The sequence below is a fragment of the Propithecus coquereli genome, unplaced genomic scaffold (genome assembly GCF_000956105.1).
Source record: "Propithecus coquereli isolate 6110/MARCELLA unplaced genomic scaffold, Pcoq_1.0 Scaffold314, whole genome shotgun sequence".
NCBI lineage: Eukaryota > Metazoa > Chordata > Mammalia > Primates > Indriidae > Propithecus > Propithecus coquereli.
Window position 1 is genome coordinate 2,150,475 of NW_012148775.1, and position 23,360 is coordinate 2,173,834.

At 57.1% G+C, this 23,360-nt stretch overlaps 2 protein-coding genes across 3 annotated transcripts in view; one reads left to right on the forward strand and one right to left on the reverse strand.

Annotated features, from left to right (window-relative positions):
* Window positions 1–3,288, forward strand: part of CCDC64 (coiled-coil domain containing 64) — an 80,891-nt gene extending 77,603 nt beyond the window's left edge. Inside the window, exons 8-9 of the mRNA XM_012650163.1 lie at window positions 86–206; window positions 2,992–3,288. Coding sequence (XP_012505617.1) covers window positions 86–206; window positions 2,992–3,153 — 283 coding nt within the window. The 3' untranslated portion in view covers window positions 3,154–3,288. The remainder of the gene's footprint in view (window positions 1–85; window positions 207–2,991) is intronic.
* Window positions 3,289–5,164: 1,876 nt separating this feature from the next.
* RAB35 (RAB35, member RAS oncogene family) lies at window positions 5,165–22,508 on the reverse strand. Of its 2 annotated transcripts, XM_012650175.1 has the most exons (6): window positions 22,262–22,508; window positions 16,766–16,816; window positions 13,788–13,911; window positions 8,901–9,025; window positions 8,687–8,811; window positions 5,165–7,230 (listed from the first exon to the last, which is right to left on the reverse strand). In XM_012650175.1, the coding sequence occupies exons 1-6, from the start codon at window positions 22,311–22,313 to the stop codon at window positions 7,102–7,104; spliced, it is 606 nt and encodes a 201-aa protein (XP_012505629.1). In that variant the 5' UTR covers window positions 22,314–22,508; the 3' UTR covers window positions 5,165–7,101. The 2 variants fall into 2 exon arrangements, with proteins under 2 accessions (XP_012505629.1, XP_012505630.1); XM_012650176.1 differs by lacking the exon at window positions 8,687–8,811 and having other exon boundaries at window positions 7,124–7,230; window positions 22,262–22,463.
* Window positions 22,509–23,360: the final 852 nt, after the last annotated feature.

Below are 23,360 nucleotides of genomic sequence, written 5' to 3' on the forward strand. Positions count from 1 at the left end.
GTAGACTCCAGGTAGGTTCCCCAATAAAGAACCAGATGTCTCCAACACAAGGTACCTGTGTTCACCCTGGCTTGTCTGTTTGCAGGAAAAATGCTGTGGAGCTGGAACTCGCCAAGTGCAGGATGGACATGATGTCTCTGAACAGCCAGCTGCTGGATGCCATTCAGCAGAAGCTGAACCTCTCACAGCAGCTGGAGGCTTGGCAGGTAAGTCAGAGCCCTGAGACCCAGGGTGAGGGAAGATTCCAGGAGGAGTCTCCAAACCCAAGCAGAGTATAAGAAGGAGAGTTTGCTACTAGCGGGTCCCATGGGACTGGGTGAACAGTAACCCCAGTCTTCATCTGGCAAAATCCAGAGCTCGTGTTTCCCCATTCCCTAGGGAAGAATGTTCAGGGACACTCTTGAGAGCAACAAACCCCAGGCTACTACCGTGTGGAGGTGTCGTCACCTCCAGGCTTGGAATAGGGCACTGCTTCAGTCTGGGCTATGTTAAAAGGAGAAACAGCTGGCTGACATGGAGGGCCCAGGAAGCCCTATACGATTGGATGAAAATCACAGCTGGATGCAGCTCAGCAGCTCTCTACAACTGCAGCTGCTGCCCTTCCCCTTCTTAAGGGCCAGCCTCCTTTTTCCAGAGAGTGCTGTGCTGGCACAGGCCCCGGGGAAAATGAATCAGTTTGTCCATCTCTGTGGCCACTGTTTTCAGGGTCTAACATGGCTCCCTGCTGGGGCTGTGCTGGGCTTTTTGTCAATGAGGTTGAGGTAGCACAATTTCAGGATGTGGGTGTCATCATTAACGTTTCTCTCCAAGAAATCCCGACTAGACAGATGCAAAGCCACCTGCGGCTTTACAAGGTGCACCCCACTGTGGAAGGCAGGCGATCGGTGACGGTTCCTCCCAGGGCCCTGTCGGGCTGGTAGCCGGAGCACTGGCCCTCCCACAGGGTGCTGGTCACTGGCCCCATGCCTGCCTGGCAGCCAGCTGGCCAGGCCCCGGCTTACCGCCGTTCTCTCTCTTCTCTCCCGGCTGCAGTTTGCTTCCTCAGGGCTTTTTACTATCTGGCTCCTTTGGTTTCTGATCTAGTGGCCTTTCTCAGTTCCCGTATCAACAGCTTTAGTTGTACACCCCTCCTGCCTTTGAGGTGAGACCGAGACTGCATCCCATCCACCCTCTCCCCGCTGCCATCGCCGTGCTGCCCTCGCCACCTCCCCTCGTGGCCCGCCGTGTCTGTGTGCCAGAGCCCGGCGTCATTTCTGTGCGGTGTGACGTGCCTGTGAGCCCCGGCCTTGCTCCTCCTGTCACCGTCATGTCCAGTGAGCTCCTGGGCACATGTGACCCAGTGCCAATGGGCTGGCCCTGGTTTCTCGGTGCCACCTTCTCATAAATGGCTGTTTTGCCCACTGAAGGAACAGCGAGCGTGGAATTGTGGGCAGCATGTGTCTGTGAAGCTCTGAAGTGGGGTTACCCTGACGAATCTGATTGCTTGAAGTGCAGAAATACAGTGTGCAATGTGCCAAAAAAACAGCGGCAGCTTTGAAAGGATTTTTTCTGAAAGGCCTTTTGCTCCTGTGTCATATGTGACATAGCTTTTATTGAGCATGTCCTAGGGCAGGACACTGTGCCAGGGGTTCTGCACCGGAGCCTTGGAAGTAGGTACCGTGCGTCGGCAACCACCTGGCACAGTGTCGGATCTGAGGGGCAAGTGGAGAAAGGGAAGGGAGGGAAGGAGGGAGACGGGAGGAGAGGTGCCAGGACAGAGCTGAGACTGAAGGAGGACAGGGACGGGGACGAGAGGAAGGCTGGAGAGCAGGGAGGCTGAGAGGGCTGTACTCACTGGCACCTGCAACGAGTGTGCCGGAGCGCGGCGTCATGTCGGTGCAGTGTTGCGCCCCTCAAGGGGAGACTGAGGCGGCGGCAGGCGAGCTGGTGAGGCAGCGGGGCCTGGCCAGCCCGGCTTCCCGCCCTCCTCTCCAGTGGCTGCCCTGCTGCAACCTGCCGGCCGCAGGGAGCCCCCACCCCAAAGGGTGTTTTTACAAGGATAGCCCAGAGCCCGCCAGGTTCAAGGACGAAGGAATCAGGCAGATGCGTGTTACCTTTGCTGCTGCTGTTAATTACACAGGGCCGCTTGTATTTCCAAGCCAGTAGTTTTCAAACTTTGTCAGTGGCGGAACCCTTTTGTCAAACAGCATCTTACACAGACTCAGAATCTAGCGGCTCGAGGGGAGAGAGTGCAGCCGCTCCACCGCGCGGAGAAGGTGCTGTAAGGCGGGGCGGGACGTGGAAGCTCTTTCTAGACAACGGGGGGCAGATTGGAGAGGGAAAGGTCCTGCCTACCCCCGTGAGGAAGCTAAAAGAAATGGTCGGACAACCCTTTGGTGCGTGACCACCCTTGGCGTCTGTGATGCCCGTGACTCTGCCACAGATAGGAGCCTCGCTGGTAGCAGGGAGACTCTTTGCCACTGGGGCTGCCAGTGGTGCGTGGCTGTTAGTAGCTCAGGCTGGAAATAATTGGAAGGAAAAAAGGACAGGAGAAGCCCCCTGAGGCCAGGCCATTGGGCTTGGAGAGCTGGCACGCCGAGGTCACCCTAGGGCCTGCAAGGGTAGGGGTGGCAGACCAAGCCAGAGGCACCAGCCAGCCCCATGGGGCACAGGGCCCAGAGGGCTGGTCATGGGAGGCTCAGTGCTGGCTTAGGGACTGCACCATTATCTGGGCCTATAGGGACAGACCATCCAGGTGGTCACCCGGGAGGTGGGGATTGGTGGGGTGACACTTGCGGGGAGAAGCCAGCCCGGGCCCTCTCGTGCATCCAGCACTGTGCCCCTGCTCACCGCTTTTCTCGGTCAGGGTAGCCCCTGCTGCAGCCGCTCACTCATCTCATCCCTCATCCTCATCTCACGTCCGTTTGTCCGACTTCGCCACCTCCCTGTCCACCCCCAAGGCTGGGTCAGAGCCCCTGCTCAGCCCCGGCCACTCTCCCCTCCCCTCTGCAGGATGACATGCACAGGGTCATTGACCGGCAGCTGATGGACACGCACCTGAAGGAACGGAACCAGCCGGCTGCTGCCTTCTCCAGGGGCCACGGTGCAGGGCGGGGGGACGAGCCCAGCACCACTGAAGGCAAACGGCTCTTCTCATTCTTCAGGAAAATTTAACTTGGGAGGAGTCAAGCCACCAAGGATGGGTGGACTGGAGGAGGCTTAAAAGGCGGCGGGGGCCAGGGCCTCCCCGGAGGCCTCAGGCTGGCAGCTGCACTGCCCCCGCCTCGGGCCCAGTGGGTGCCCCCTTTTGCCAGCAGAGATGGAGACCTCAAGGTGGGGGCCTGCCTTGGCCTCTGAAGGCTGCCCTCACCCTGCCACCTGGCCAAGCCTTCCCCAGGATCCTGTCATCGAGCAGGGCTCAGGCCGCTTCCCAGAGTGGTCCCTTGCTTGGGCTCTGCGGCTCAGACCCAACGGACTGCAGCCCACCCCGCAGGTACTGCTGCCTCAGCTTAAGGAGATGGGTAACAGAAGGAATGGAGGCCCTGCTCCGCATGCCTCAGGAGGCCTGAGCCTCTTTTCCTTCCCCAGTCCCTGGCCCGGGGAGCTTAAGGGGGAGGCGGTGGCCCCTCACCCACGTGCATGCACCTCTGCCGGAGCACCTCTGCGGGCAGGAGGCTGAGTGGCGGCCATGGGGCCTAAGAGCTGGGGCCTATCCAAGCTCCCCCAGGGAGGGAGGCCCTGTCCCCTGGCTACCACTGCTCTCTCCCTCAGCCTCTTTCAGTGCGGTCTTTGCCCCTCAGCAGGGCCTAGGCCAGGCAGTGTGTTCTCACTGGTCCACTGCTGGCTTCAGCCACCCAGCCCTTTCCCCGTCACAGGACCGGGGCTGGGAGGGGTCTCTTCTTCCTGTAGCCCCCTGCGCCCTCACGTACGCAACTTCTTGGCCCAGCCAAGCAAGTCTGGGCTGCAGAATGGCCCCAGAGGGGTCTGTGGTCAGCCACCCCCCCACCTCCAGGGCAGTCTCGGCACCACAGAGTGCACGGGAGAGGGGAGGCCGCTGGGGCCTCCAGCTACTACCCGCCAGGCCTGCACCAGGCCAGGGCCTGCCCCTGCTGCTGCTCCGTCCTCAGCAGCTGCTCCGCCGTCCGCGCCGAGGCCCCGGCAGAGGCTCTGCGGCCGGGCCAGCCCGCAGCCGATTCAGTCTCCCTTCCTCATGGGAAAGCACAGCAGGGATGAGTGGAAAGAATGTACCTATAGATATGTACATACCACAGTGCTGTAATTTTGTATGTAGCAATCATGTAAATACATGTATGGATTTTATAATATACTATATATATAAATCTATAAAGGCATATTTTTAGAAAAACAGCACACCACTGCTTCTTTTGAAAGTAGTCTGAATAAGAATAAAATGAATTTCTACACAGCTTCCTGTCTTGGTCTCTGGGCGCTTGGAGGGGTGGACCCACTACGGGGCTGCTGGAGAGGTAGGAATAGCGCGTCCCCCGCGCCTGAGAGGTCACCTCAGATGCTGCTCTCCAGTCAATGGATTTGGCCAGGACATCTCTCCTAGAGGGTGGCAGCATCCTGCCCCCGCCACCACTCCTGCCAGGCCTTGCCTCCCCGCCCGTGCCACAGCATCTGCACTGCTCCCCAGGCTACAGCCAGGGCCCTGGCGCCTAGTAGAAACTTTGAGCCAGAAGGAAGCCACCCCAAGCAAAGGCTTCCACAGCGCCCTTCTGGGCGTGCAAATCAACACGGAGCCTCCCCTGGCATCTTACCGCGTGTGCTCCCAGCCACTGCAGACTAGAGTGGAAACTCACCCCTGGACCAGCCGTTCATGGAGAAAATGGACTTGGCTTCTGCAAGTGTCCCAAGGCCCCAACAGGCACCTGTGCAAGGCTGAGGCCAAGAACAAGAGCTGACATAACAGATGGGAAGAAGCCAGGCCCACCCAGAGCACAGCTGGAGGGAGAGCAAACAGACCCTGGAAGAAAATTTGGCAGCTTGAACCTTTATTTTTAGTATTTTTTTTTTTTAAAAAGCATAATTAGAAACTTTCAATACAGAAATAATCCTAGCAAACCATTGAAAAGTTTTGACAGAATTTCACATCAGGTCCACTAGGACATCGGTTCAGCCCTGAGTCCCCCACCCCCACCCACAACCCCCCATTCATGCGTGTAACACTCAGTGGGACAGGCACACCGTCATCGCCAAAATCCCCCCACCGCCTGGGTCTGGAGGTCCAACTGCCAGAAGCCATGGGCACCTCGAGCCCGGCTGGAAGCTCCCAGGACACCCCTCTTATTGCTTGAATTCGCAAGCACACCCGCGCCGGCCTCACCTGAATGCTCAGGGACAAGTGTGCCCCCCACTCACCAGCACAGGAGCCCGAGTGCCGAGTGTCCCCACGGGGCCCATGGTCAGCCAGGACAGTCCTGAGGACAGAGCCCCCGCTTCTGCTCCTGGCTCCACAGACCAGAGGGGGCTGCCTGCCCCCTTCCATGCCCCCCCACCCCCTTTCCAGGTCCACCGAGCTCGCAGCCCCATCCCGTGGCTCCCGAGTGAAGGCCTGCCACGCGGAACCACCGGCTTTTGGCAGTTTGGGCAAGTGGAGAGAAGAAACCCCCAGGTGAGAAGAAACCCCCAGTTTTTATTGATTAAAAACCCATCCACAGTGTTAACATGGAAAATCTGCAGTGTGATCTGTGATGTGATTGTCCAATCAGGGCTTTGCCTGGAAATTGCCTAGGAAAGGAAATCTAATAAAACCCACCACGGTGCTGAAATAAATTCTTCCCAGTTACTTGATCCTTTTAGGAGAAAGGGGAATGAAGTGTCCAGGCTGAGGGGGCAGTAATCAAGTCAGATGACCCTGGTTTTTCCTCCAGGGGGCTGGGGTGGGTCAAACAGCCTTCCTCCAGGCCCCCAGCCACTCCTTTCCACCCGCTAAGAAATCCTCCTGCCACCTTTGCCCTGCAACAGTTCTGTCAGTGGTCCGAGGCTGCCTGCCGTCCCAGCCCAGGGCTGTCGTCCCCACAGCCCCTGGCACCCACGCCCAGGTCCACAGATGCCTGGCACTGCATCAGGGACTCAAACTCCAGTGGGAGGCCCCTTCTCCGTTCCCACCAAGAAACAGCCAAGAGCCTGGTCCCACAATGACAGGAAGCCTTTTTGCTTTTTCTAAAAACACTGGACCCAAAGTGAGGTGGCCACAACTTTTAGTGTTGTGCCAGTCAAACCTCAGGGAAAGAAAATAATTGTGAGGAACTTAATTCATTTGATTTGGCTTCATTTTATCTGTTAAAATAATGCTTCTATAGCCCTCTGCAAGCCCCATCTCTGTGCAAACATACCCCTACCTTTCTGCTGGAACTGAAACATGTTGGTATAAATTAGAAGCCGTGGCTCCCCTGGGTTTGCAGCGCAGAGGCATCTAAAGGCAGGAGAAGAAATCTGTTGGCCAGAGGGCAGGACTGCCTGCCTCTGGGGAACCGCAGGGCTGGGGCCCACCTTGAGGCCGTGTGCCCCAGCTCCCAGAGGACAATGGGGAGGGACGAGAGCAGGCAGGGGCCCCACAGAGGCCGAGACCCTGTGTGCCGGGGACAGAAGTCGACAGCCTGTAGGAGAGAACGAGCAACACGGAGCCCACTTCACCAGCCCAGGGTGGCCAGCTACACGGCTAAGAACACGACGCTGTCTCCTCCGGAAGCTGCTGGCAGTACGATGGGACGGGGAGGGGAGCGGGGAGGGTCCGTTGCAGCAGGTTGGCGTTAAGGAGGCAAAAGCCAGAGCAGGACGAGGTGTGCGGTTGGTTAGAGCAATATACACTATGTACAGACTCTGGTTAATCAGTCCGCTCGGCTGGCAGCGTCCTCGCCAGGTCCAGGCGCCTTGGCCAGGGAGGAGGGGGCACCGGTAGGGGAGGGCAGGCTTGTCCAACACCTTCTTGGCACTGCGGGACGGGGAGGAGGAAGTGCCGATGGTGCCTCCCAATACAAAAACGTGGAGAGAATTCTTTAAATAACGGCACAAAACTGAGACTGTCCCCCGAGGACCCCCCCACGGGCCTCGGGCTGGGGGATGGACCGCAGCGCAGTCTCTGCGTGGGCTGGGGCATTAGCAGCAGCGTTTCTTTCGTTTACTGTTCCTCGTGAGCTTCACCACGTCGTTCTGTTGTTGCTGCTGCTGTTTCGCCAAGTTGTCTTTCTTTGCTCGAAGAACCAGCTCTGTGATGCAGTTGAACATCTGTGGGATGAAAGAGGTAGGGCCGGCCTCAGACCTAGCGAGGAGGCCCCTGCTGGCCCAGCTATTTCCACTGTAAATTTTTTTTGTACGTGTGTCCTCAAAACCTGTTCTATGAAGGAGGTGGTGAATATTTAAAGGTCAAAAAGCAACAGCATTGCTACTTGAGAGGCTGAGGCAGGAGGATGACTTGAGCCCAGGAGTTTGAGGTCAGCCTGGGCAACATAGCAAGACCCCATCTCTTTAAAAAAAAAAAAAAAAAGGAACATCAAGACCCATGAGCTGTGTGGACTCGGGGAAGTCAATCTCTCAGGGGTTCTCCGGTCTTTTTTTCACCCAGAGAAGGAACCCCTTTTCATTCAGCTGGAATCTTCTGACAAGAAAGATAAAGGTGCCCCTGCTCCACTCACAGGTGGGAGGGGACCCAGAGCCTCCAGCTCCATGCTACCTCACTGCACATGGGGCCCAGAGGTCCTGCCTAGAACCTTTCCCAGACTCCTGACTCCTTCTGATGCCAAGATCCAGTGAGACTCCATCTGCCGCCACAGTCCTCTCCTCCCCTCGGCCCCGGCAAGGTGAGTAGCAGTCACCGTGCCGGCGGGAGCAGCCACTATCTACAGGGCGTGCACTGTGCACCAAGCGCTGGACGTGACTTTCTTCACTTAGCCGTCCCCACATGGAAGGCAGGGGCTCCCCCTCTCCCAGTCTGCAGATGAACAGAGGAAGCCCAGAAAGGTTAAGTCCCCAGCCACGGTGAGCAGCCTGTACTCCCACCTCTGGGCAGCACGTGACCCCAGAAGCAGCGGGGGTCCCGACTTCCCTCGGGCCTCTGGGCTCCACACACCCTGGCGCAGGGCGCCCCTAAGGCTGGCAAGTGGAGCCAGGCGGGGCCCGTGGCACCCAACTGCTTTCCCACAGCCCAGCAGGAGTGAACGGGACACTGCCTCAGGCCGGAGGCTCAACCAGGCTGCAGGGGCCACGCGTCCCCAGCAGCCCCTGAGGAGCGTGCGGGAGCTGCCTACCTGAGCTCGAGGCCACAGCTCCTGGCCTCTGCAGGCAGCCAAGGCCCCAGGGACAGCAAGAGCAGGAAGAGGTGACTGTGGGAGGGCCCGGGGAGGGCCGAGGAGGCAGAGGACTGGAGACTTTGGCGAGGGACGAATCAAGGTTTGACTCGGCCTCTTACTAGCTGGGGGATATTCCTTAAGTTACTTAAACACTTGGAACCTCAGTTTCTGTATTTTTTCTACCTCAGAGGACTGTTGAGATACGAGCTTAGAACTTCAAAGGGCCTGGCCTAATGCCTGGCATGCAGCAGGCACTCAGTGAATGGCAGTTACAGTGACGTTTTCCGTTTGTCACTCATGCCCAGAGCAGGCCAGGAGTGGGGAGAAGGGGCCGTGGGGTGGGGCAGAGCCAGAGGCGCACTGGCCCTGTCGCCCCAGGAGAAGCCAGGCCTCACCTCCTCCACGTTGACGTTCTCCTTGGCGCTGGTCTCGAACAACTGGATCCCCATCTGCCCAGCGAATTTGTAGGCATCTTCTGTCTCCACCACCTTCCGCTCAGGGTCGTCATTCTTATTACCCACTTCAAGGCAAAGCAGAGTCAGCCCAGCCCTGAAGGGCACCTCCGGCCACCCACCATCCCGGCGTCCTCGCCCCAGGGTCCAACCTCACCTAATATTCGGCACACATCGTCACAGTTCTGGTTGATTTCGTGAAGCCACCGCTTGACGTTGACGAAGGATTCGGCACTGGTGACGTCATAAACCACAATGACCCCGTGGGTCCCCCGATAATATCTGTAGAGCCAGGGTGTGTGTCAGAGCTTCAGCCCTGACGAGAGCAGCCCCTTTGCTAGGACCCGCCTGCCCATGTCGGGACAGCAGCCAGGGCAGTGGCGAGGGGGCGGCCAAAGCTTCACCCCATGACCCCCAGAGTCTAGGTTCTCCCCGGTCTCAGCCAACACGCTCGGGCCACGCCTGGCCAGCAGGAAAGGCTGCCCAGGCAGCACTGGCTTCTCTCGCCAGGGCACCAGAGGAGGAGTGCTCAGCCCTGAGGTGGCACCAGGTCTGAGGAGTCACCCCAGGTTGTTCAGAGTCTGCTGCTAGTAGCTTAAAACTTGGAAGTTCTCATTTTTTAATTCAGACGATTTTTGTATTTGATATCATGTCATCACTGTCTTTGAACATTCAAAAAACTTGCTCTCCTCTGACCTGTTTTTAGAGAAATACCCAAGAAGCTGCACCATCCATGAATCCCTAGCGACGTCTGCGTCCCCTCCCCCGGGGCCAGCGGACACCTCCCTTCCTGCTATTCTAGGCTCATCCATGCTGGTGGCAGGGAGAGCGTGGAGGCCGCATGGGCATCCAGGGATGGCTGGGAAGAGGGGGACTCGCAAAGCCATCGTGCAAACACACAGAGCCCAGGGCCAGGTGGAAGGTCTGGAAAGAAGGGGCACGTCAGACGTTCCTCTGCAGACTCCGGTCCCCTCCCCGCTGCCAGTTCAGGAGGACACAGGAAGGACTGGCCCGTGTTCCTTGCTGAGCCCTCGCAGAGCCAGCAGCCAGGCAGCACCCCCGCCCCAACACTACAGAACCAGCCAGACCGCCCCTCTACGTAGGCCTTCTTCCCAAAGCTGCAGGGATGCTCCCTCCGTGGGGGCTCCTCGGGACACCCAGCGGCAGACCCCAAGTGGACAGGCTGCTTCCCCCGACCTCTGGCTGCCACCTGCCCAGCCCTAAGCACCTCCACGTGCCCGAGGCTCATCAAGGGCGCAGCTGCTTCTTGCCCGGGCCGGAGGCGGCGCCAGGCACTGCAGGCTGAGCGAGGATGAGGCGGCCAGGCTGGAGGGGGCAGCTCCGGTCCCATCCCCCTGCCTGTCAGCTCTGGCCACCTCTTCACACCTGAGGCCCAATCCGAGGACAAAGGCCAATGCTGGGTCCAACTCTGAAAGGCTGTGGACCTTGGGAAGGCCACTGCATTCGGCTCGCCATGCCTCAGTTTCCTCAACTGCAAAACAGGTACGCTACTACTTAACTCCTGGGGGGCCGTGAGGGATAAAGGAGGGACCGTATGCCACCGAGGCTCAGGAGCAGTCACACTCAACGATAGGTGCCCCTTGTTATTACTAACATAACTTCCATGACAATCTGGAGTCCCAGAGAGAGGCGGAAGGAAACCAAGGAGCAGCTCGGTGGGCGGCCCTGAAGGCTGCGGAGCAAGAGGAACCGCTGGTGCCCCCAGGGGTCCAGCCCCGCCTGGCCCTGCCCGCGTTCTGCCCACAGCTTGGCTCCCAGGGTGGCAGCGCTCCCCGGCTTTGGGGGAGCCGTGGCAGTCAAGCCGTCTTGGCACTGGGCCCAAGAACCAGCTCTGGCCTCGGCCGGGCCCTCCAGCAGCTGCTGCCGAGAGCGCCAGCTCAGCACACGGGCGGCGTGGCGGAGCCTTCCGGAGCGGGCACCCAAGTGCACACCAGAACCACAGGCGCAGACGACTGTCCCCTGCCAGCAACGGAAGTGCGAGGAGTTGGAATGCCTCTGCAAACTCTCTCTGCTGAAGATTATTAAAGGTGCCAAGAAATGCCACGGCCACGGACCCAGTACAAAGCCCCCCGCTGCTCCCCAGGAACCTCCGCCTTCTCTGAGGCCCAGGGAAGGGGCTTTGCCCAAGAGCAAAGAACTAGTCTGGGGACGAGGTTGGGGCTCAGAGCTCTGGCTAGGAGGGCAACGGTGCCTCTGGGCTTCCTGGCCCATCACCCTCAGGAACCACTCCCACCCGCCAGCACTGCTGTGAGCCAGGCACAGCGCTGGGGGCTTTATAGCCATTAACCTTGTTAATCTTTGCAACGACCTGGTCCAGCAGACAGCAGGATGACCATGCTACCGGTGAGGACGTGAGGCCCAGGTCCAGTGCCAGGAGTCTCCCCTCCTTGTCACCCTCTCACCTCCACCCCAACCTCTCTCCTCCCCAGCTGCACCTCTCAGGACCAGCAAACCTCAGCCACCAACGGCAAGAACTCAAGAGGGGCTGACGATGGGGCCCTTTCTTGTCGCGCTATCAGGATGCAATTTCAGTTTCTCTTTTAATGCCCTTAATCAGAAAAGGTCATGCTATTGCACTCTGACTGCCCCGTTGCTGGAAACTCAACTTTCCTAGAATCCTTCCTTTTTTTTTTTTTTTTTTTTTGAGACAGAGTCTCACTCTGCTGCCCGGCTAGAGTGCCGTGGCGTCAGCCTAGCTCACAGCAACCTCAAACTCCTGGGCTCCTGCCTCAGCCTCCTAAATAGCTGGGACTACAGGCACGTGTCACCATGCCCGGCTAATTTTTTTATATGTATAGTTTTAGGTGTCCAGCTAATTTCTTTCTATTGTTTTAGTAGAGACAGGGTCTCGCTCTTGCTCAGGCTGGTCTCGAACTCCTGAGCTCAAACAATCTGCCTGCCTCGGCCTCCCAGAGAGGTAGGATTACAGGCGTGAGCCACCGCGCCCGGCCGAATCCTTCCTTCTTCGCCAGCAACCATCACAGGGGGTCGAGTTTTTCAGTGGCCCTCGGTGGGCCCTGCAGTGCCTCCTGCCCATGAGGGACAGAGCCCGAGACCCTACGATGGGGCTAACCTGCCCAGACAGACAGGTGGGACGGCCAGCAGGTGCTGAGCAGGTGCCCACAGGCCACCAGCATGCAGGTCACCCCTTTCTCAAGCACCCTGGAAAAAACCCATACAGCCCTCAGGTGGCTGAGTAACTCCTCCAAGTCTCCCCATAGAATGAAGGAGCCAGTTCACCTCTTCCCACACGGCCCTGCCCCAAAAGGAGCTGACTTCACAGTGGCCGGGGAGGGGCTGTGCTCCCAGGGAGCAGGGCCATGCACTGGGTAAAGGCCTTAGTTCTAGTCCCTTCTACTCAGCCAAGCTAGGCTGCTTCATCCTCTCTGGGCCTGTTCTCTCGTCCTGTCAAGACTAAATGAAATAAAGCAGGTGAAGTCCTTAGCCACAGGCCTGGCCCCAAGTCAGGATGTGTGAGGTCAGTGCCCAGACCTACGGACCCGACGAGAGGTCCTGCCTCGCTCGGGCCAGCACGCACCAGGGTGCCTGACACGCTCATGCTAGTCCCACGCTGAGGGGCCTGACCCCAGCGGTCCTCCTCAGGTCCTCACTGGCAGCTGCCAAGACACACGGGGCCAGACAGCCCTCACTCAGCCCTCACTCAGGTGGCCAATCAATAAGGGGTCACAGAGCACTGTGCCCGGGCAGCGCCAAGACTGGGAACCCCCAGGGTTTGGGTAGTCCCAGGCCACAGCACACACGTGCTCTCACAGGGCTACCCCTCATGACAGAAGCCCTCCAGCTCAGGGCTGTTTGGGCTCCAGGTCCGTAACCCCTCTTGCCCAGCACGGCCCACATGCCTGTCCCTCCTCTCCCCACACTCCCAGCTACCGCCATGGGGGCGCCTTAGAAGATCCTGAGGGGCCTGGGATGGGCGACCAGCCTGGGGTCTGGCATGCTGTGGGGAGGAAGGGATCTCTGGCCAGGAAACTTCCTCATCAGCCTTCCTGAGTCCACTCGCAGAGGACCTTCCCTGGAAGGTGCCCACGGAAGGCCAGACACAGGCCCGACTGCACACGGCACAGCGTGGAGCTTAGGCTCTGCCACCGCTAGGAGCAGACCCCTTCTCAGAGCGCCCCCCTCTGTAAACTGGGGTGGGAGCGGCACTGCCCCCAAAGCTGCAGGAGAGTACGCCCAGACAATCCATGCACGCCTGGAGCACGGCACGTGGCACACCCCACATTGAAGCCAATCCCAAAGACAGGCCCTCTGGGAATCTGAAGCACAGAGTTTAAGCAACTTGCCCAAAGGCATGCAGTACAATTCCAAATTTGTCTGCCTTCAAACCCTGCTCTTGCCTAAAACCTGTTCCATTAACCCAACAACCAAGAGTCCCTCCACAAGACACCCGTTGCTCTGAGCTAGAGCTGTTTTCCTCCTGTTTGCAGCTAAAAGCCACAAATGTGGGCAACCCGCTGGGCAGCTGGGTTTCCCAGAGCTCTGGGGAGGGAAGGAAGGGCCTCCCGATGGCCTCCCCACACCAGCGTTCCTCCCAGGCCTCCCAAGAGAGCCAGCTCAAGGAGTAGGGTGGGCGCCGGAGCCTGCACAGGCCGACCCCACTGTCCCAACTGACACCTACAAGAGTAACTATCAGTGACTACGTGTTCCACGGGCAGGGCGCTTCACACCCACCTGGCGAGGCAAATGCTACTGCTATTCCCATGGGAACTACAGGCCTAAGGGTAAACTGACTGCCAGTGGGGAGGGCCCATAGTCACTATCCCGCCAGGGTGCTCAGCCACTGCCTGCTGCCCAGGGCAACAGTCACACCCCGTCCCTGTCCCTGCCTGCTCTCGTATCTTCAGGAGGAGGAAGGGCAGTGCTGAACACTGCCCACTGTGGCCAGCAAAGGGCTCCCTTCCCGACAGCCTCAGGGAGCCACCAGTGACACTTCTACCATGACCGCTCAACTGTGCCCACATGTCAGCGGGGAGGGCTTCGGACAGGCGCGGGGCTGACTCACGTGGAGGTGATGGTGCGGAAGCGCTCCTGCCCCGCCGTGTCCCAGATCTGCAGCTTCACCTTCTCCCCGTTGATCTCCACGGTCCGGATCTTGAAGTCCACTCCAATCGTGGTGATGTAGCTGCCTGCACGCACGCACACGCACGGCGCGTGAACGAGGCCCAGACCTTGGGCTCCACCGTCCCACCCTGCTCATTCCATGTGTCCCCTACGTTCTAGATGCCAGGGACAAAGCCCCAAACAAGGGAGACAAGGCTCAAGGTGGGGGTGACAGACAAGAGGCAATGAAACAAACTGATAAGGAGGACAATTTCAGAGAGCATAAGAGCTACAAAGGAAATAAAACAGGATGGGACTGGGGGTAGAGGGGCAGGCTCCTTTAGAGTGGCTGGGTCGGGAGAGTGGCAGACCTGTAATGCGCTCTGGGGTTTTCTTTTCAATTCAAAAAAATTTTAACCTCCCACAAATTAATTTCCTAACAAGCAGGTCATGACCTCCGGTCTGCAAACCACTGCTCCAGCCAGAGGGGCGACAGCGTGAGCAATCATGCTGGGTCAGGCACCTGTGGGAGGCAGGTAGAAGGCCGCTAAGGCTAGATTTTGGGCCTTTGTGCTATTTTCGAGAACTTGGACTTTCTCTCGTGTGATGGGGAGGCATTGAAGGGTTTTAATCAGAGGCAGGAGCTGCATTTTAAACAGCCCTCTTGGGGCCTGTGTGAGATGAGCAGAGGAGAATGCCTTGCTGGTGTAACAGTCCAGTCCAGGCTTCCAAAGGCCTGAACGTGAGGAACAACACAGATTCTCACTCCATCAGGAGCTCACCAATAACACAGGGAGGGAGACGACACACACAGCTACACGAAGCGTGGCAAGTGTATAGGAAAGGCCAAAGTTCAAGGTGGGGTGGAGACTGGGGCAGGCTGCAGGGAGGAAGTCACATTTGGGCCTAGCTTAAAAGAAGAGGTAAGATCTGGAAGGTTGAGACCCCCACACAGAGGCAAACAGCCGAGGCCAGTGCACAACTGGAACCGGTTCAGAGAACAAGCCCGCACCTGGTGCTCCTCCAGTCCTGGACACGCCGAGGAGCGTGGCCGGGCACCTGGCAGGGTTAGGCAGGGTTAGGCACTTAAACAACTGATGGCTAAATGAGCAAACGAAAAATTCACAAGCTCTATGAGAAAGAAAGTGGGAAAGGTGAGCTGAAAACAGACTATGAAGACCAGAGGCTCTTCCAAAATCACAAAGGACACTTGGCAGTGTCTGAAGACATTTTTGTCTGGGGGGGAAGAAAAATGCAAGTGGCATCTAGTGGGTAGCGCGCCAGGCTGCTGCTCCACACCCTTCAATATGCAGCACAGCCCGCAACAGAGAACCTTGCTGTAAACTCCTGCTCAGGTGAGAGGGCCACTGAGGTTTCTAAACAGAAGAAAGACCCTGCCAGAGACATGCACTAGCAAGAGGAACCGAGCAGTCTGGTTCAGGGTGGGTGGGAGCTGCTGAAAGGCTTCCAAGCTGGAACCAGCGAGGAACTGAGATGCTGGGAGTAGGAAGGGAAAGGAGGAGAGAGATGGCCAAAGAGCCCTCCCAAGAGGTGAACGCTGACTGCACGGGGAAGTACAGGGACACTTTTCAGCATAATCAGAGGCTGTCCATTAGTTATCATTCTTGAACAGAAGATCATGGCAACAACAAATAGCTGGTATTTACTGAGATACTATTTAGTCCCAGGCACTGCACCATGCACTACCTCAAGTAATCCTACAACAAACCCACGTGAGAGAGACGATTACAGTCCCACATTGCACATGAGCAGAGAGGCTTAGTCACTAGCTCAAGGTCACACAGAGAAGCCAACTCCTGTTCCCACAGCACGTGGTGTTACAGAGCCACTACGAGAGACAGAAAGGGGACAAAACCCACTTCTTCACCAAGAGGCGTCTGCCATGTAATCACTTCCTAAGCAGAGCTTGTCCCCCAACCAGAGGGATTCCCCACAAGATAACCACATTTCAGTCCTCAGGGAGGCCAACCCAGCCTGAAGCCTCTGCAACAAACCTGAACCTGACATACTTAACAAACGAAAATACGTTCACCACCACCAGCGAGCAGGGAAATGCAAATATAAAGGAGTTAGCCCTTTTTGCCTATCAGCTTAGCAAAAATGAAGACAACTACAGAGATCTAGCATTGATCAAAGCTGACTAGGGGCACCGTTAACCCCTTCAGGGGGTGTAAATCAAATTATTACAGCTTCTTTGAAAGGCAAGTTGGCAGTAGCTATGGAAATGGTTAAGTGCACATGCCCTGTGACCCAGCAACCGCACTTCTACAGAAATGCACGTCCAAGAACATACAATGTATCCCAAGTAATGCAACATCACTTCAAACAGAAGCAACCAGAAACCATGCATTCATGAAGAGCACAGATGATGAACTACGGTGCATCCACACACAGCACAGAAAACTTTGCAGCCACTCAAGAGAACCAGCAAAGTGTGTGTGCAGCCATGATGCAGAAGGACGTTCCTTGATAGGAGGAGGGGAAAGCAAGTTGCCGAACAGCACATGGCGTTCAGAAAAAAGCCAGAAAGACACACACTGACCAGAGGCTACCGGGGCAGCACAGGGGCCAGGTGCAGGGACAACTTTCATTTTTCACTTTATTGACACCTTCCTGTTTGAAATTGTATACAGGCATGTACCATCTTATAATATTTTTAAACTTTTTTTAAAATGTTGGGCACAAAAAGACCCTGGGTAGGAAAAGGATGCAAAAGGGTTTTTTTGAACAAGGTGCATGAAGACAGACCACAGAGATCTGAGCACCATAAGGACCTAAGTCCCCCTGTCTTCTTCCGTCCTTTGGCAACCAGAATGAGCTGCCATGGGCAGACGGGGAGAGGCAAGTGTGTTCTGGGGGACGGGGCGGCAGGGCGGGAATGAACGAACGACGCCCAGCAGTACGCGGGGGAAGACTCACCTGAGAAAGTGTTGTCTGCAAAGCGTAAGAGTAAACTGCTCTTGCCCACACCTGCAAGAGAGAAAGCACCGAGATGAGAGGGGCCAGGGGTCCCTCCCTCCAGCCCCAACCCTTCTTTGGGGAGATGATGCCTGAGCCCCAACTCTTACGAAGCTCAGCGGGACCCAGCTGAGTCAATGCTGTTTCTACCTCTTCTGCCAGCCACACACCAAGAACATCTCCACTCAATCCTCGACCTTTCCCTTCATCCTCCTGTAAGACAAGCTGCTCCCAAATCCCCTGGGAGACAGATGAGAAAGGGACTCACGTCCAGGCCCTGTGCTGAGGGCCAGCCCAAAGGGACACACCAGACAACAGAGACAAAGCAGGAGGAGGAAGGTCAACCAAAACAGACCGGCCCCACAAGTGCGTTAAAAACATGGTCCCCAAAAAACCGCACACCATGTACACTTCAGATAGGGGGCGCCTTGAAACAGGTACTGTAGGGTTGGAAAGAACCCTTGAGATCAGGGCCATTTTGGCAGGTGAGGAAACTGAGGCCCACACAGTTAGACCTCAATGTTCACCGTCTTCCCGGGGGGCTGTCCCTGTCATCTGGGTCAGTGGAGAGGGGGCGGCTGCCTTAAGCCCATCAGGCCACCTGCGCATGCTCAGACCACGGCACTTAGCACAGCGCTCCTGACTGCTTAGTCCACGAACAGGCGTCCGCCTGGCCTTCCCCAGCACACAGCTGCTTCAGCCTGCCAAGTACGCCTGTCCCGTCTTCCTGTTCCATCCCTGACCCCTGCCACCCTGAAGCCAGATGGGTCAACTGACCACAGAAGGAAAGAATTAACACAATCGAGTTGTCTGTGTGGTGAGCACTTAAATGCTCCTATAATTGTAAATCTAACCACATCTCTTAAGAGGAGGAAGCCAGGACTCCAAGACACTGAGCAGCTGACCCAAGGTGTCTCTGCAGGAAGGAGGAGCTGAGATCTGAATCCAGCCCGCGTCCTCCAGAGACTACAGCGCCTCCAATGCACACTGCTGGGGAGTCTTCTTGCATCAGCTCAGGGAGGGGAAAAAAACAACCCCATGGGAGCTCCTACATCTCACTCCTGTCAAGAGTTTCAATGGAAATGCCATCAAAACTATGAGGAGATCTTAACCTAGGGGCTCACAAACCTCCTCAATCTAAGTGCAAATCGGACTGTATGTGCCTATCTGTGGGAGAAGCCCACAGCTTTTATCAGAGTCTCAGGGCACCTGCCCCCTCATCCACCCAAGTAGCCAAAGATGCAAACCACTGGTACAGAATAACAGTTGCATTTTTCTAAACCTAACCCAGACGTCCTCTCTGCGCAGTCCTCTCAAAGCTCTCCTCCAAGGCCTTCTCCCAGTGAGTGAGCCGTCCGGGGATGCCCAGAACTTGTTTCCCTGAGTGAACCTTGGTCTCACCTTCCCAGAGATGGGCTGGGGTGAGGCTCCTGCACAGACAGGTGCCACTCAGCCCCTGCGCTCGTGCTCAGAGCCACTTCCTCATCACCCCGCCATGAGGCTGGCTTCCTGCTAAGCCCGAGGAGAGCCGGCGTCCTGGGCTGGGTTGCTCACAGCGCTCTACCCAGTGCCGACACCCCATTGGCCCTGCTGGCTCCTCTGCTTCCTCCTGAGGCCTTCTGGGTCCAACTTACTCAGCTATAAGCTCTCCTCTGGGCTGCTAGGCTGGGAGTTCCTCCAGGACAGAGCTCTCGCCTCACTCACCTTGTGCACACTCAGTGCTGTCCGCCAGGCTCAGCACTTAGTAGGCACCAACAAAACACTGCTTGATGCATGCATGACTAAACAAATGCCAATCTCACCGACAGCTCTGCTGTCTAACACTATCACTGCAGCATTAACAGGAGCTGAAGCACTGGTTTTCAAACTTCTGGGGGGCGTGGGTAACAGAATCTTTTTTTTGTTTTTTTGAGACAGGGTCTTACTCTGTCTCCTGGGCTATAGTATGGTGGTATCATCACAGCTCACTGCAACCTCAAACTCCTAGGCTCCAACGATCCTCCTGCCACAGCCTCCCAAGTAGCTAGGAATACAGGCACATGCCACCACACCCAGCTAATTTTTCTATTTTTTATAGAGATGGGGTCTTGATGTGTTGCCCAGGCTGGTCTCAAACTCCTGGCTTCAAGCGATCCTCCCACCTCGGCCTCCCAAAGTGCTAGGATTACAGGCATGAGCCACCACGCCCGGCCACAATCCTTTTTATAAATTAAATTTTATCCAAATCCTTTATGTCTAAAACAGACAAGGGGGAGGTGCTCTCTCTGCAATCACACAGCAGCCCCTCCACTGACCCCAAGGCTCCTCAGCAGAGCAGTTAAAAGCCACTGGGTTGCAGAGAGATCACTACAGTCACCAATTATCTGCTGCTTTGAACTCAACACCAACCTCTGACACTGCTCTAGAAGAACAGAAATCCACCCTGAGAAATGCCATCTCCTATATATCCCTGGAAGAGGCTTCATTGGAAAAATGTGCTGCAACCAACTCCCCCAGAGCACTGGCCTAAGGGAGGCAGCAGAGGGCACCAATCGACCTTCACCACAGCCACAGCCGAAGGGTCCCATGGCCACATCTAGTGTGACCCCCAGCCATCCAGCCCCATCATCCTTTACCCTGCAAGGTGCACTGGCCTGGTGGCATTCGATGCCTCTTGACAGCCTGGAGACGCCATACTCCATCACTGCCACGCTCCCCTGGCTGCTTCATCTGCCCCATCGTGCCAGCCGCACACACGTCTTCCCTCGCCCTGCTCCTGCCTGGGCGCTAGGCCCCTCACTCCTCTTTGCTTCAGTTCCAGCCTCTTGAAGACCCTTAGACCTTCCGGTGAAGTGTTCTCACTTTTAATCCTGCCTCAGCTACTACCTCACTATGCAACTTCAGGCAAGTCACGCCCCCTCTCTGAGCCTCAATTTACTCATCTGTCAAGTGAAGGCTTTAACTACTGAATGAGGATGGCTGGTCCAAGGGATACAGATGAGAGGCTGTTACAAATCAGCACCAATGTCAGAATAGCATAAGAGAACATATAGAACCTCAGGCATAAAGAAGAGACACAAAATCCAGAAGCGTGTACAATGTGGCAGAGGGGGAAGAACTCTACATTTATAAAGAGACCAACATTCATCGAGGGCCTACTGTTTGCCAGCCCTGACACCAGCTGCTCTCACACACATTAGCATAGATGTGCATTAACTCCCAGCTTTGCTTGTAGACGTGTTGTGTGATTTAGGGCAAGTCAGTCACCTCCTCTGAGCCTTAGTTTCCTCATTTGACAAACCACATGAGCCACGGGTGAGAACCAGATAAGAGTGTGTCCAAAATCATCTGCCCTATCTTAAGGAGGCACACACACACAAGGAGCCCAGTTCAGGGGAGCGCATGACGGCAGACTCCTTGCTCGGCTGCCAAAGCTTAGTTTGAACTTCCATGGCTACCATCTCCCAGGCTCGTAAGGGTTCAGCTTTGAGTATCAGCTCAGTGTCAGGAGAAATCAAACGGCACAGCACCTATCTCCTTTACGCAACCTAGGCCGACATGCTCAGACTGAACTTAGAGCCAGACCACAGAAATCTTGACCCAGGGAGTCTTCTCCCACACCTGACTTTGGAGTGAAAAATCAATACACCATGTAAAATGTACTGTGAGCACGCGGGCCAAAACTATCCCCTGGGGTTTATGGAGCAGAAAGGCCACAAGCTGCATCTTCTTGCTGAGTTTAGGCTTTTCATTTTTGGACATCAACACGCAGATCCAAGATGTCTCGCAGAGGAATAAAGACCCTGACCACGGCGAACTGACTGTAACTGTAAAAGGAGAGAATTCACCCTGGTGCCAGTCCCCAGAGCCAAGGCCAGAGCTGAAAGCAAATCCTGCAAAGGAAGAAGCCTCAAGACCCCGAGGAATGCCAAAGGCCATCTCCAATAGCAACACTACCCAGCTTGCCCGTTTTTCTTTCATTCAAACCACAACCAGTTGGGCCTCCACCTTTCAGCCTCCTTCCTCAACCACACTTTTACTCTTCCACCTCGCTGACTGGCCCCTAACTCCCCCCCTTACCTCTCCCCTCCTCTGGCAACCAAGGAAACCTCAGCCATCCTTCACCTGATCCAAACCACCAACCACATCCCAATCCAGCCTCACGGGCAAGACCAAAAGCCACCCACTTCCCTGACCCACCTATGATACTGCCATCCAGCACTCCTACACCCTGGGTCTTGCAACCCGCTTGATGCGGTCCCCTGTTTCCTTAACAATCCGTGGGCTCTGCCGCCAACCTGGCCTCTGCCTCCAGTCACATGCCCTCCTTCCCCACACTCCAGGCAGGTCTGGGCTATAAACTCAGCGTGCTCCCAAGCCTCCTTCCTGGACATCATATAATCCCAGCACCTCAGCTATGCTCCCATAAACCTGGGGCCTGCCTCCTTGACCTCTTGGTCACCCCATAAACCTGCTCACCTGCCACACTCCAAACATCTCTAAAATCCTCCCTCCTCTCCCAGAAACCAGTAAATCTTTTCTAAGGACACTTAATATTCATTCACTCAACAGTGTATTAAGCACTTACTGGGTGCCAGGCACTGTTCTGGGCACAGGAGATTGAGCAGTGATCTGAGCTAGGAGCTCGTACAGCCAAAGCACTTCTGTAATTTGGCTGACCCACTGCCAGTACCCCTCTGCGAACAGCGAACACTAGTGACCACTCGCTGTGTGCCAGGACCGTCCTCAACACTGTGTGCAATATCTCATTGAATATTCATACTCACATCTAAGGCAGATTCTATTATTCCATTTTACAGATGAGGAAACTGAACCATGCAGAGAGATGACAATAATTCAGCAGGAATGTGCCAGGCCTTGTGCAAAGCGCTTTACCCGCCTTACCTCATTTAAACCTCACAGCAAGCCCATGAGACAGGTTCTGGGAACGTCCCCATTCTACGGAGGAGGAAACTAAGGCTCACAAAGGACAATGGTGATAATAACAACATCAAGCTAACATTTACTCAGAGGCACTTTTCCTATTTTATCTCATCGAATACTCACACCACCCAGCAAGGCAAGTCCCCACTTCTCAGATGAGGGAACTGAGGCTCAGAAAGGTGAAGCAACTTGCCCAAGGTCACACAGTGAAGAAGCTGGTAGTCCCTGGACTCGAACCCAGGTCTGTCCAACTCCAGAGATCGCGCGACTTGACCAAGGTCACACGTGAGGCAGGGGCAGGCGCGGTGAGCGGACCCGGCGCGCTCGGCCCCTCGGCTCCCCAGCCCCGCGCGCCCCAACCTCCGGTCGGCACGGTCGGGAGCCCCTCGGCGCGCCCCTGGGGCCCAGGCCGCCGGGCAGCCCCGCCCGCCCGCCCTGCGCGGGCCGGCACCTCCCCGCCCGCCTGCCCGCCCCGAGGCCCCCGCGGGCCGCGCCCGGCAGGGCCCGAGCCGCCTCCGGCCGCTGCGGCCTCACCGCTGTCGCCGATGATGAGCAGCTTGAAGAGGTGGTCGTAGTCCCGGGCCATGGCGGGCGGGGGCGGTGCGCGCGGGCGGGCGGGGTCGGTACTGGCCTCGCGATCCGCAGCTCCCTCCGGGCTGCTCCGGCAGCGGCAGATCCACTTCCCGAACAAACAGCCGGAACTGACAGAAACACCTCCCTCCGTTCCCCCTCCTCCTCCTCCTCAGCAGCCGCCGCCGCCGCTGCCACCGCCTCCCTTCTTCCCGCCCCGCCCCGACACTGCGCAGGCGCAGCGCCTGGCACCGCCTCTGCGCAGCCGCAGCCCCGGCCAGCCGCGCCCTCGCCGCGCACGCGCCCTGGCAGAGTGCCGGTAGGCGCGGGCCCGTCTGCCTCGCGTCTCCTCGGCAGGCGTCGTTGCCACTGCCCGCGGCCCTGAGGGCCTGCAGAGCAGAGCCGCTGTCGAGCCCTAACAGAAAGAAGCCCAAGGTGCTGGAGAGGCCCGGCCGTAGACCTTCTTGCTCCCTCATCTTCAAGACCCGCACGCGCTGCGGAGAGGAAATGACAGGCACGCAGTGACAGGGGGCGGGGCCCACGCCGAGCTCCCGGTTCCTCGAGTCCCGGGACTTGGATGTAGCAGGCAGAGTCGTGCGGCGTCGCAGGCTCGGCATCCCGCCCCTTTCTGCATAGACGCCGCCTCCGCGGTGCTGGCTCGGGCCCCCCTACCCCCACCGTGTCGGGCCTGTGGACCAGGCTCCGAGGGTGGCAGGTGGCTGCCCAGTTGTGCAGGACAGGAGTCGCCTGCCGGAGCGTAGCTCTTAGGAGCCTTTGAGGGCAGCGGTAGGTCGAAATCACAGCCCTGTAACCTCTGGGAGCCCGAGAAATCCTCTTTGGTAAAATGGAGAGAATAGTCCAGACTCAGAGTCCCGTCCAGCTTGAAGCTGAGCCTGGGAGATGAATGACCCAGTGTGTAAGCCGCACCTCCGAGACCAAAGCAACCGCTCCCTCCGCTTCCATTTCACACCATCTACAGATACACATCTCAAAATCGTGTGGTTAGGAAGACGGGCCGCCAGAAGTGAAGCGGTATTCATTTTATCATCAGCCCCAGGTGTTT